This window comes from Aptenodytes patagonicus, chromosome 2 (assembly GCF_965638725.1).
Source record: "Aptenodytes patagonicus chromosome 2, bAptPat1.pri.cur, whole genome shotgun sequence".
Taxonomy (NCBI): domain Eukaryota; kingdom Metazoa; phylum Chordata; class Aves; order Sphenisciformes; family Spheniscidae; genus Aptenodytes; species Aptenodytes patagonicus.
The window spans coordinates 57,910,034-57,923,229 of NC_134950.1; the positions used below are offsets into that span (position 1 = coordinate 57,910,034).

A 13,196-nucleotide genomic window follows, 5' to 3' on the forward strand; every position below is an offset into this window, starting at 1 on the left:
TCATTTGTTGGCATGTGCTGCTACTCCAAAGGAGATTTGTTTGTGTGTGAGATTGCTCCCTGAAAGGTGCTCCTCTTGTTTCTCCTTTCATCCTCTCATCTTATTAGTCAGCTAGATTGATACCACCTTATTTGCAGCTGCTTTTTATAGAGATCATGCTCTTACTCAAAACTGTAGAGGCTGTTCAAAACAAGGAGTTCAGCATCTTAAGTGAATTGCCAATGCCCCCAAAAGCCACAATTCGAGATGAAGGAATGCAAATAAACACCAAGTTCCCATCTTCCTTTTCACCAGGCTAAGCACTTCTTCCTCCACAGCTGTCCGTACCACATGCTGTCAAGGGCATAAGAAATTGATTGATTGAGATTCTGCTCTCTGATTTCAATTTAAAATCCTTCACTTCTCTCGGCAGTTCGGCTACTACTCTGAATTTGATAACTTGTGTGGAGAGGGGAAGGAAATGTGTAAGAAAAGACACAGAGAATTAGCTGGAAATTTGATGTTTCTAAATAATATTAATAATGACTGAGGGCTGTTATCTTTGCCATCCACACTCATGCTAGTATGGCAGTGTGGTTAGCTTGCACTTTCTACGGTAAGATGCAGTTTGAATTAGAGTATGGGTTTGGGGGTTTTTTTGACTGAAATAGATGAGCTTTAAAAATTGCTAAGTTGAGCGTTCTGGGGCTAGGTTGGCTGCAGTGTTAATTTGTTGTTATTATTTTTTAATATATTCTACAGCGTTGCTGTTCTTGAGTCATGTTGCAGAGAAAGGAACTGAGGTAGCTGGAGTACTGACCCACAGGCTGTTTTCTATATCAGCTGCATTTCTGTTTTGCCTTATGGTTTTATTTGTTTATTTTTATTCTATTGGAGTTGTTTTAAAGAATAGCTTTGAAGGAAGCTTCTTTGTTCTCCCTTTCCCTCTGCAGCCTCCTGTCTCATAAATAAAGATCGCTTTATAATTCCCCTGCCAACTTTACACATACAAAAGAGTTGGCAGGTCACGGAAGAGCAGCACGGTTTGTAAGCGCTGGGTGAGTGAATGTACAGCAGCCACGTGGGCCGCTCTGTGATTTCTTGGGTAGCAGATAGTTTAACTGTCTGCTAATCCGGCCACCCACTGCTAGTGCGGTGTAAAACGAGGATTTGTTCCTTACTGCTGATTTAATGCCATGTCAGTTACTGGGTTATGTACGAAGGAAAGATAGCTCCCTTTCTGACTAGGTCATCTTTCCAGCACCATCTTGCCTTCTTTCAAAGTGATAATGTTCCTCCTCTTCGGTCCCCACATTTGGAGAAACCTTTCCACACTCGGAGTCAAATCTTCAGCTGAATTTAGTGGAGTGCCTACTAGCCGCCAGATGAGAGAGAGCACTTTGGGCGAGTCCATTTCAAAACCAAGTGTTTGGGGAAGAAAGGGAAGGAAAGATACAGCTGGTCCACTCATCCTGAAGTTCTTTAGGCTGCAGCTGTGACTCTCCATGCCTTCAACTCAGCATGAAGAGCTTGAGATTGGAGCCCTAGTTATGACAGCAGGATAATGCCAAGTATCATGGAAACGCTCTAAGAGAGACTTTGGTTTCATATAATATTACATATACAAAGATGTGAATGTCTCTAGAAAAGTGAATTTATTGTTAACATTAGCTCCTCTTCAGCCTCTCTCATCTCTGGCCAGGCATATCGCTCTGATAGGATGATAAAGTGCTTTTGGCCATCTATGCTTGCTTTTGTACTTTATAGTTTGGTGAGGCCATGGTGTTGCTTGGGGTCTCTCTGGGCATATCTCTGACAAAAGTAGATAGACGGAGAGATTGTAACTAATATTGCAGTCCGGGGGTGGGGGAGGGCTGGAAATATTCTTTTTTGTGTGGAAAGGATGCAGCAAAGTATTAAAGAAGGTGTATTTGAAACTTGGGCACTAGGGTTTTTTGTCTCTCAAAGATTAGTGGGCTGGGATCTGGTGGAGAGCAATGGACCTGTCACAGTGAATACGGACAAACTTATTAACTCCAGAGAAGCCTCCAAAATGGCAGGACAAGTAGGACTGCATTCCCTGGCTCCGAGTACGGCAGATAGCGGAGCAGCTATGCGTGCCCGAGTTTAATTCCACAGGAGGATGTGTGCAGGATGCATGAGAAAGGAAGCCACAGGCTGAATAATCACAGCTGGTAAGGGAGCCAAAGCCTGGCGGCAGGCGTTTGGCTTCGGTGGCTGTTTGGGAATGGGAGAGGTGGACAGGGCTGCAGACACATCCAGCTCTGAGGCGAAGCAGATGGGCAGTCACTGTATGCGTTTTGCTAACCGATGTGGACAAAAGGAAAAGAAACCAGGAGAAGGGATCAGATGATACATTATAGATTCAGAGACCAGATAGCATTAAGCCCTGGCCAGCAGATATTTTTCTGTTTTAAAATAGCCATTAGGAATATACAGGTGGTATTGAAGACGCATATAAATACCAAACAAAGGAACTCGGCACTTGACTGTCTCTCAAGGCACTTAAATGATTCTTTGTCACTGTACTGCCTGAACACTTTACAACTATCACTGATTTAAATCCTCATAATGCTGTTACAAGGTAAAATCAAGTAACTATTATTTTCATTTAACAGCTAGTGAGCTGAGAATGATAGAGCCAAGAATTCCTGTGCCAAATGCAGTCCTTGCAACAGTAGGAGAAAGGATTGTATTCTAATATAACAGGACTGACCTGGCTGGGGGTAGAAAAATGTCTCCGAGAACAAGTGGTGCACTTCCTATGTGTAGAGGGAATTAGAGTTAATCTAATTCTAATGCGCACCAGCCTTACTCTGTAGCTAATTCGTGCTCCACAACACCAGCGTTGGCCTGAAATTACACTAGCAATTAGAAATGATGTGTAGGGTGTTTTACTGTGGGAGAATTGACACAGACCATCGTAACTTTATGGGAGTAATATACCGACTGACTTAAATACTATCACGTATTGTGAGTTTAAAGAAGGGCATGCAACAAATGGAAACGCAGACAGGGATGCTCTTGCAAGGTTCACACGTGGACAGATGACCAAAAGAACTGTGGTGGTTCCTACTGAAGAAGTGAGACACTGCAGAATAATCTTCCCCCTAAAAACACAGTTGCATTGAGATCCATGTGTTTGTGCTGGGATCTTGGGGAACTCGGTTCCAATATTCAATGGGAGCATTGCTACTGTTCATCTGGCAAGTACCTTTGACTCAGGAAAGCACATGATAGCACATGGACAGTCCTGGAGGCCAACTCGGGTTCCAGTTCTTCCCTTTCAAAGATTTGCTTTGCAACTGAGTACACCCCAGAAAGAAACTCCTTGTACATCACTGGTGGCATAAGGCCGTGTCTGATGTCGTTTGGAGGTCTTGTTGCAGAATTGTCAGGCTTGTACAAGCTTTTCAGAGTACCAGAGGTAATGAATAAAGTCAAACAATTAAAGGTGGTGGTAATGGGGTAGGGAGGAGAAACACAATAGACCTCTCGTTTGGTAGAGGGCCTGGCTGGGAGTTGAAAAATCGTGCTGCCGCTTTGGGAAGCGGGTGTGCCCCTGGGCCAGTTCTGTAGCTCTGGAAGGGGGATCCCAGCAAATCAACAGGAGAAGGATCTCCTCTGAGAATCCTGTTGCTCACAGGGGAAATAATCTATTTCTCATTGTACAGGGCTGTAGTGAAAATTGGAAGTTACAAAAATTGTTTGTGTCCTGAATGAGATGTATATTCTTTTGACCACAGAAGCAAGGCTTCAGAGCACCTCAGCCTGCATCCCTCTGGTTGAGGCTGAAGCCTCAGGCAGTTTTGTGTTGGTGAAGTGGCTGAGAGCCAATGTGTCAGTCTAAGGGCTGCTCTTGTATTTTCATCTGTGTGCTTGTGCAGTGATGGGATTTGCTCACTTGATACATCTTGCAGATGGAAAAACTGAATACAGCGAGAAGCTATTTGCACTTCTTCCTAGACACCACTCCACAGTGCATGGCTGCGTTTTTGCTGGGACAAGCCTGACAGTTGGCAGATTCAGTTCAGTCCCAGGGGTGTCTCTGAACCCAGGTCTCCTGAAAGGTATTTCTCCTTACAGCAGTGTCTTCAGACAAGTAAGTGATACCCAAATACAGGGAAGGACGAAGGATGTGTTTAAGGCTAGCAAAAGTTTATTGGTAGAGTGATTCTTGGATTAAAATACTGCCCTTGGAAACTGTTATCAGGAGTCTGTTGTGCATAACTCTTCCTTCTATGTTCATACGGTTGATAACAATCCAAAGCCAGTTTCACAAGCTCTTCAAGCCGCCTGCCACAGCCTTCCAGAGCAGCTGTAACTGGATTAGTAAGACATGGAAAGTATTGCAATGCTGCCTGCATCTGATCGTCTGAGTAATGATTAAAATGTTAATGGCAGGCATAGAGGACTAAAGCAGGCTGCAAATTGCAAAGATTTATTTCGTTGTTCAGCTTGTTGCTTTTTTATCTCCAAATGGAATTTAAAAGACAGCCGTAATCCTGTATTCAGCCTTATCACATCGTGTGCCTTTGGGTTAAGGACTGGCATTTCCGAAAGCATTGAAGATACAGGTTGGATATCTCAGTGCTGCATGCCAGACCTTGCCCGAGGGGTGACATTCCTCCTAGATACCAGGCTTGACCAGAGCTGAGCATACATTTCTGCAAAAGCCCAGCGATGCTTTATGGTGCAGGCCTAGTGATTTGTTTGATGATAGCTAATAAAATGCTAACCATCTAGCAGCACTGCGATGTGATTACGCTGCTGTGAATTTTCAAATTCCATTAAAGTCCTGCTGAGGAGAGTGGGAATGGGCCAGGGGTATTCAGCTGTAAATCAAAAACTAAAGCGTGGCCAATTCTGACAGTGGAAAGAACGGCTATTTTAATGTGCAGAAGCTGAACTGCCAAGTCAAAACCAGCTGCGCTTTACAAAGCTACTAGAATAAAAGGTCTCTCTGCATCTGCATGTTTTGTGAGACTCATTGATTATTTTTCTCCCCCTGAAGTTTAAACCGTGTCTTTCCACCTCAGATTTGCCTGGCCAGTTGCAGAGATTTTGAGTGCCTTTTTTTTTTTTTTTGTATTAAGATGTATACTAAATGTATTGATGACTCTCAATGTATTGATGGCTGGGCCCAGAGAGTTGTGGTGAATGGAGTTAAATCCAGTTGGTGGCCGGTCACGAGCGGTGTTCCCCAGGGCTCAGTTTTGGGGCCGGTCTTGTTTAATATCTTTATCAGTGATCTGGGTGAGGGGATCGAGTGCACCCTCAGTAAGTTTGCAGACGACACCAAGTTGGGCGGGAGTGTTGATCTGCTCGAGGGTAGGAAGGCTCTGCAGAGGGACCTGGACAGGCTGGATCGATGGGCCCAGGCCAACTGTATGAGGTACAACAAGGCCAAGTGCCGGGTCCTGCACTTGCATCACAACAACCCCCCCCATGCAGCGCTACAGGCTTGGGGAAGAGTGGCTGGAAAGCTGCCTGTCGGAAAAGGACCTGGGGGTGCTGGTCGACAGCCGGCTGAACATGAGCCGGCAGTGTGCCCAGGTGGCCAAGAAGGCCAATGGCATCCTGGCCTGTATCAGAACTAGTGTGGCCAGTAGGAGTAGGGAAGTGATCGTGCCCCTGTACTCGGCCCTGGTGAGGCCGCACCTCGAATACTGTGTTCAGTTTTGGGCCCCTCACTACAAGAAGGACGTCGAGGTGCTGGAGCGTGTCCAGAGAAGGGCAACGAGGCTGGTGAGGGGTCTGGAGAACAAGTCTTATGAGGAGCGGCTGAGGGAACTGGGGTTGTTTAGCCTGGAGAAGAGGAGGCTCAGGGAAGACCTTACCGCGCTCTACAACTCCCTGAAAGGAGGTTGTAGCGAGGTGGGTGTCGGTCTCTTCTCCCAAGTAACTGGCGATAGGACGAGAGGAAATGGCCTCAAGTTGCGCCAGGGGAGGTTTAGATTGGACGTGAGGAAAAATGTCTTTACTGAAAGAGTGGTTAAACATTGGACCAGGCTGCCCAGGGAAGTGGTGGAGTCCCCATCCCTGGAGGTATTTAAAAGACGTGTAGATGAGGCGCTTAGGGACATGGTTTAGTGGGCATGGTGGTGTTGGGCCGACGGTTGGACTCGACGATCTTAGAGGTCTTTTCCAACCTTAATGATTCTATGATTCTATGATTCTATGATGATAAAGGACAGTTTTCTCCTTTTTGGCAACTTCACACCAACTCAGATGTTTTCATCTGTACATCTTAATTACTTCAACAATGAAAGTTCTGCACTGGGCAAGGCAAGGACCTCTCCTTCCTAGAGACTCCAAGGAGTCAAATCGCTGTAACAAAGAGGAGAATTTAGCTTGGGAATTCTTGAGCGTAAACTGGCTCCTCTGTTATTTTTCAGTTAGTAATGAACCATCCAAAAAGTTTGTCCAGTGGCATGAATATGTGACAGGGAGCCAGGAATTGTTGCTTCTCTCAATAACTGGGAACAGCCAGCTTCCTCTCTGAGCAGATCCTCTTCCAGGAGAGTGGGACAGCTTTTTGACTGTACCCTTGTTCTGTATGTTTGATCGAGCCTTCCCCCCCCACCCCTGCTCCTCTCTGTGTCTGAAAGATGACACAAGGCAGCATTATCTCACTGGAAGGTGCACTGATAAGACCATTGGTGGGCCAAATTTGACCATGGCTGTTTCTGTTGTGTGCACTTATTGTACCTCTTGATGCTAACCTGTCTTGAGAAAACTTCAAAATAGCTTGCTGGTAGGTTCCAGTATTGCCTTCTGCCTACAACCCGGGTTTTCATCGACGTGAGCAGCTTTGTCATTCCAGCTATATGCATGATGAAGAAGCTACACCATAGGAGGCTGTCTGGGGGTTACACTAAATCAGCCCTGACTGCATCGGTTGTACCCTTTTCCTCTTGATCAGGGATCCTCAGAGCAAGGGCTGAGCTGTCAAAGGCTCGTGTTGTCTTTGCAGTTAGGGTGGTTGGCAGGTAAGCTTTTGGGGAACCCCAGCGCAAAGTGGCTCCGAGGGGCAGATGCATTCCCGCTGTGAGGCGCAGGGGAGTGCTGCCGAGTTCAGTGGAAGCCACGTGAGCCATGGGATTGCTTTCTTGCTTATGGGAAAGGATACAGGGTTGTCACTTCCAAGTGTTTCTCATATTGTTGTTGAAATAATATTGGCTTTACGTGCTTTTCTGGAGCACTTGGTATTAATACCTTCCAGGTTGTTAGGGTATGATCATTCTTCTTTTGTTATGTAAGACAAACGCATGTTAAACCCAATCAGTTTTAATGAGACCTCTGCCTGTAGATCATGTCTCAATGAATCTTGGTTATTACAATAAATGCTTTGGAGGGACAGACATTTTTAATTTCTAAAAATTTATACCATGGATTGAATACCATGGATTGAATCTTGGCTTTGTCTAAGCTGATGGGAAAACTTCCATCCTTCCGGAGGAGCCATGTGTTGGATCCCTATTTTATAGAGATCAGTTCTTCTTTACTCCTCAGTGCAGATTTTTGTGGCACCCGCCTCCAGGGTATCTCAACCTTCTTTTAAAGCTGAAATGGGAAGTTAGTCATGAGATCTGTGGTGGTTACAAGCCAGATGTTCTTTTTTTTTTTTCTTACTTTGCAAGTGGGAGGACAGAAGGCAGTTTCTTCAGTATGTTCATTCTTAGTGTGCCATTTCCTCGTGTGAAATGCCGTCTAGTATTCTTGTTTTATTTGCGTTTCCAAGATCCTAGTCATAAAGGATTTTTGCATGGTTTATCTAATTTTACATATATTTTAAAAGCCCTCTGTGTTAACATAGCACAGAAAGATTCTGCGTAGTCAAGAATAAAATAGCTGTTGCAGCAGTGTGCATAATTATAGGGCTGCTGTTTAGTCATCAGTCATGATATGTGTGGATTTTTTTGTGAATTCAACATTTATTCCATTTCAGATGTAAAAAGAATTTACATAAAATGTTTAGTTTGGTCAGCACAATAGGACTTGACCCATCTGAATCTATTAAAAGCTATTATAATATCAAGACTAAAGACTAACATCCTAATCAGGGATGTGTTTACAGGGTAGTATAGTACCGTTCAATTTGGAAAAGTGTTTGGAGGACTGAGCCCAATGGTTGTGCAAAGGTATAAATGAGACATCCAGGTTTAAATTAAAGAGCTAAATTTTTCTGCATCAGTTTTTTCTGCCAGGATGCACACATCTGGAACAGTGGATGTGCTGCCTATTTGTAATGGGAAAATGGTTTTCTTTTTTATATATTGCTCATATTGAACTTCTGCTTGCCTTTTTTTTTCTTTTTTTTTTTTAATCTTCCTCGATGCTGCTGCAAATCAGCCAGAAGAAATCAGCAGCTCAGTTGTTGTTTGCCTGCAAATTAGTTGCCAGCATCCTGTAATTCTGCTGGCTTGAAATAGTCTCATCTCCTTTACAGTAAAGTGAGCCAAGTGGGGTGGTTCTCCGTGAGCAGGAGTGTGGGTGGAAGCACTGTTTTTTGTGGCATGCTGCTCTCCATTCTGGTGCTCTTAAAATCCTTGTGCCTAAATCTGCGGGTAAAGGATTTTAGAGGAATAGAGAATGTCTTTTCAGGGTTAAAGGGTAAAAAACAGGAATTGGTCATGCTTGCATTGGTTCCTTGTATTTATCGGAAACATCTGATATGGCTTCAGATTTCCATATCTGTTTTGGATGACCAGTGGGAGATTCTGAAGTTGTAGCTACTTCTTCTGGTGAACTAATAGCGGTTCACTTACAGTGGATTACATTTCTACTCCTTTCCTTCCTCCCCACCCCACTCCACCCCTTTTGCTTATCTCGGTGCAATGCAGTTTATAACTGATATTTTGTAAGTGTGCTACGAGGCTTATGAAGAAGAAAGGAGAAAAGCAAAACATGTAGTTAGTCCCATGAATGACTCATCAAATGCAACATGAACACCTTGATTCAGAATAATTCTTTTATATTTATTCCGTTCTTGCCACTCCTTTCCTGGAGTGGTATGCTCTTGATCATGATGAGTCAATTAGTTATAGTGCTGAAACCCTTGGATTTCCCGTGGATAATGATTTTTCTGAAGAATTGCAAGATCTGTTCCTTAAAGTGCAACATAACTTCTGAGGACGTGTTCTCAGTTTCTGAAACTTGTCCAATCCACTCAGCTCAGTACCTCTGTGACCTTTTTACATAAGCCGAAATGTTATTCCTTGGTGTATGTTTGATGTTATATGTACACCAACATGGAGTAAAACAAAAAAGAAAAGCAGATTAGAGGGTGTAAAAAGCTGGCAAAAAGCAGAACTTTGAGAACTGAAAAAATAAGTCATCTGCATGCCTGAATGTTACCCAGGCATGTGGCTTGACAAGTCTGTTACAATCCTTTGAAGAAAAAGGAACAAAACAAGGATGATCATCCCCATCAGGTGTTAGAAAAATGGATGTATGCAGAGGAAGACCGTATAATAAAGGACAAAGCAGATGGCAGTAGGAAAGCTTTGTACAGCCTTGCAAGGAGGTTTAATTTCAATGCATTGCCAAGAAGTGAATGGCTTTTCTGCTTCTTTGAAGCAACCATGCTTTCCTTGACTTCTGCGGGATCGACCTGAAAAATAGTTCCCTATTGTCAGTAAAAGATAAGGTCTGATTGGCAGTAAAAGATTTCTACTAAGTTTTCAAGTTGTTGTATAATGTTCACACACGATGATTTGCTTTGCTTTCAGGCAGGTGAGCATCTTGTTTGATGGGTGCAAGTACAGTAACATGGACTGAAAACTGAGTAGTTTTAAATCCTATGATGGAATGATAATCACTGCCTTAAGGAGGAAGCTGTTTCTTTTTTACTTCCTTCCCCTCTGTGCTCTAATTATACTCTGGTAGCCGGCCGTTTGTATCCTCCAGGCAACAAAACAGAAGCTGGGAGCGCTCGTTTCAACAGAACCCCTCGGTGCAATAAATTGCCTGGCTCCTGGAAAGCACTGGCCACTGGCTGCAACAGTGGGCGTCCTAGAGACAGGATCATTTGTGGTCCAAGTCCATTGGTTTCACTGGAGTTACACCAGGGGTAAATTTAGCCCTCTCGGTAGTCCAGGCAACCCCAACCCAAGTGTAAGGATGTTTTTAAGCTATTTGAGGGCTATCACTGTGCCTGGCATGGGCTTAAGTTTAGCCGTGCTTCTTGCGAGGGATGCAAGGGCAATAGAAACTTTTAAAGTTCATTTAACGTTAGCATGAAACGTTAGTAAGATCCACGAACTGCAACATGAAGAGGTCGGAGCTTCCAGGAACATGAGCTAAGCTTTAATCTGTGCTTGTGGGTGTCACATCCCTGCCGGAGACCGGGCTCCTCTTGCTCAGGTGCTGTAACTGCCGTTGCCCTTCCGAGTGCCCTGTCAAGGGAGCTGAAGGAAGTACACAAAACTGAAGTACCATCAGGTCACGGGAGTCAATGTCTAGTTTCAAACACTGTGGCAGAAATTCTGTCCCCGCAAGAGGGAAATGTAATTCCTCGCACCCAGTGGGTGGTAGTTCCGGTTTCTCCACAACATTTAAAATCCGGAATAATAATTAGATCCTCAGTTTCAGCACAGAGGAATATTTTTTTTTTTTTTTTTTAATGTGTTCTGCCATCCTGGTCTAGTAATTATACAGAGATGTCAGCTGGAATCGATAACGAAGGCAAAATTTGGGAATAGCAACAGGATGTGTTGCTGCTATTGATCAAAGGCTACGGGGCTGGTTTTAAACACTGCTCCTCTCTTTGATCTTTTTTTCCTATTGATTGAACACAGTAGATAAACAACCGTCTGTATAGCATGAGCATTTATTATGGCTTTTAAGCTGACTAAGGACAGCTTTGAATTACATATGAGAGTTTAAATGGTGGTTTTCTAGTAAGTGCTGTCTATAAAGACTTCACTTGCAGTGGCGATACAGTTTAATTTAAACATGGTGAAAGGAAATCTTAACTACAGGCATTCTTTTTCTTTCATATTCAAAAAGAAGATGAAATATTGCAAAATTGGTTACAGGAAAGGCAAAGGTTTTTTGTTTTTTTTAATATGTAGTTATGTATGTAGTGCTCTCAACAAACTGTATTCTCTTGTCTTGGCACTTTTTGAGACATTTATGTAAATTAGTCAAGTGTCTTAAAATGTGGATACAAATAGAACTACCAGGTGCAATCTGGTAGTTCTGCAGTCACTTCCAATGAAATTAATAGAAAAATTTCCATTGACTTTTTAATGAGTTAGATTGGACCCTGGGCTGTCATTGTTAATGTCTCGGAAAGGTCAGGATCGATTTCCTGGCATCATTTTTTTTCTCTAAGGAGGCTCTTTGCAGTTCTATGGGAGACATAGTGATATTGCTATTCCTCTTCCTTGATAATTCTCTGTCTAATTTATGTTCTTCTACCTACCATCCAAGGCTTCATGGAATAGCAGAGACAGACTGAAAAATGCAGGTTTTCGGGGAAGTTGTTCATCTCTTAAAAGCCTAAAATAGTATTTCTGAGTAATGTCAAGTTTTTCTCCCCTCCCCCCACCCCAGAGTTTATTTTGATTTTTATTCTAGTACTGTACTGCTGTTATTTTTTCCTTACTGATTTGGGGGGGTGGGGCGTAAAAAAAGACTGTTCCTGCAAATGGAAGCAGCCTGCCACATTGCAGTGCAGAGAACAAGTAGTGTTGCGTTTAAAGTAATGCTGTTTCACCGCAGTCCAGTAACACAACCTGCGCAGGGATAGTTGCACATCTCTGGGGATCCAACTCTTTGGATTCCTCCCTTTTCAAAACCACCTGAAGCCTCTGCAAAGTTTCCACCAAGCAGGCTTGTTTGTCTTGCCATGGAAAGGTTAGTTCTACCAAGTTAGTGCTGTCGGTGTACTAAAAGGTTGGTGTTAGTAATCTGTTTTGGAAGCATGCTTGGGCTGCCCTTGCAACAGGTCTGGATGAAATTGTTTCTCTGGTTTTGCTGGGTAACGCACCATGTGTTTGAAAGCGCAGGATTTTCTTGTACAAGTAAATGGTTATGCTTGAAGTACTGCAGTCCTTGAAACAGGAATATAAAATCCACCCAAAAAAATACAAAGGCTTGGAGAGAAGGGAGTGTTGGGAAGGGGACCAGGGAGCTCCATTCACAATGCTGACAATTGAAAAGGATAATCCATGTGCTCGCTTTTCTTCTGAAATGTTTGACGTGCCCCACTTGCCGCTAGAGAGGATTTAATTTCACAGATTAATATTTGACTATTTCTTCAAGTGAAGTATTGATATCTAGGCTCTCCTGAACTCACTGTTGTGCCTTCTTTTATTTTCAGGATACTGGGGTTGGGAAATCGAGCATTGTTTGTCGATTTGTCCAGGACCACTTTGATCACAATATTAGTCCTACTATTGGGTAAGTACCATGCATAAAATCTTTTTTCTTCTATATATTTTTTAACTTGCTGCCCTCTGCTGAGCTCCTTTCTTTTCCTTACTTTCAAGGCTCTGAATACTGTGTATCTTTTTTTTCTCCAGTTTATCAATCTCACTGAACCTCCTTTAATGGCTTTCAGCTCATGCTACCTGTTTAGAGAGTCTGGGGCTGCCCCAAACCAGGTCTGCTCTGCTCTCCCTGTTCTGGGAATACAGAGGGGGCCTCAACTTAACTATATTGCAGCATAATCTGTTATGGAGAGGCTGACAGAGCTCTGCCATTCTCCTCCTGTGAATGGTGACTCTTGAAATAGCCTCTTCTCTGTGGCTGTCCAGAACCACGCTGTACTGACTTGTGTTGGGCATAGCCATGACTTCCAGCTGTTCTGTTTTGTTTTTCTTCACCCATCTTACACCAAGAGATTCTTAGATGTCTTACTTGGCTGGTATCCTTTTCTTTTTGTCTTGTCAAGAGCTTCCCACTTTACATTGTGTTTTGGTCATAGGACCTTAGGATTAAAATCACTTGAGTTCCCACTGGTCAATGAGGTATCAAATCTGATCCTTGGAGCTTAAAGAACCAAAACCCCACAACCCAAAGAGGCTGCGATCTGCACAATGACCAGGACACCCCATGGCTGAGTAATGGCAGGAGAACCGTGGGGAGCCCTTTAATGTACCTACGTTGTGTGTCCTGCCAGGCTGGGCTGGAACATGGACAATGTCTGTTCCCAGATGTGGACATCCTTTCATTTAGGTTTAGGA

At 43.5% G+C, this 13,196-nt stretch overlaps 1 protein-coding gene across 1 annotated transcript in view; it reads left to right on the plus strand.

The window, feature by feature from the left end:
- Positions 1-13,196, plus strand: part of RAB31 (RAB31, member RAS oncogene family) — a 70,082-nt gene that overhangs the window by 17,053 nt on the left and 39,833 nt on the right. The window contains 1 exon segment of the mRNA XM_076329983.1: positions 12,332-12,411. Within this exon segment, the coding sequence (XP_076186098.1) occupies positions 12,332-12,411 (80 nt within the window).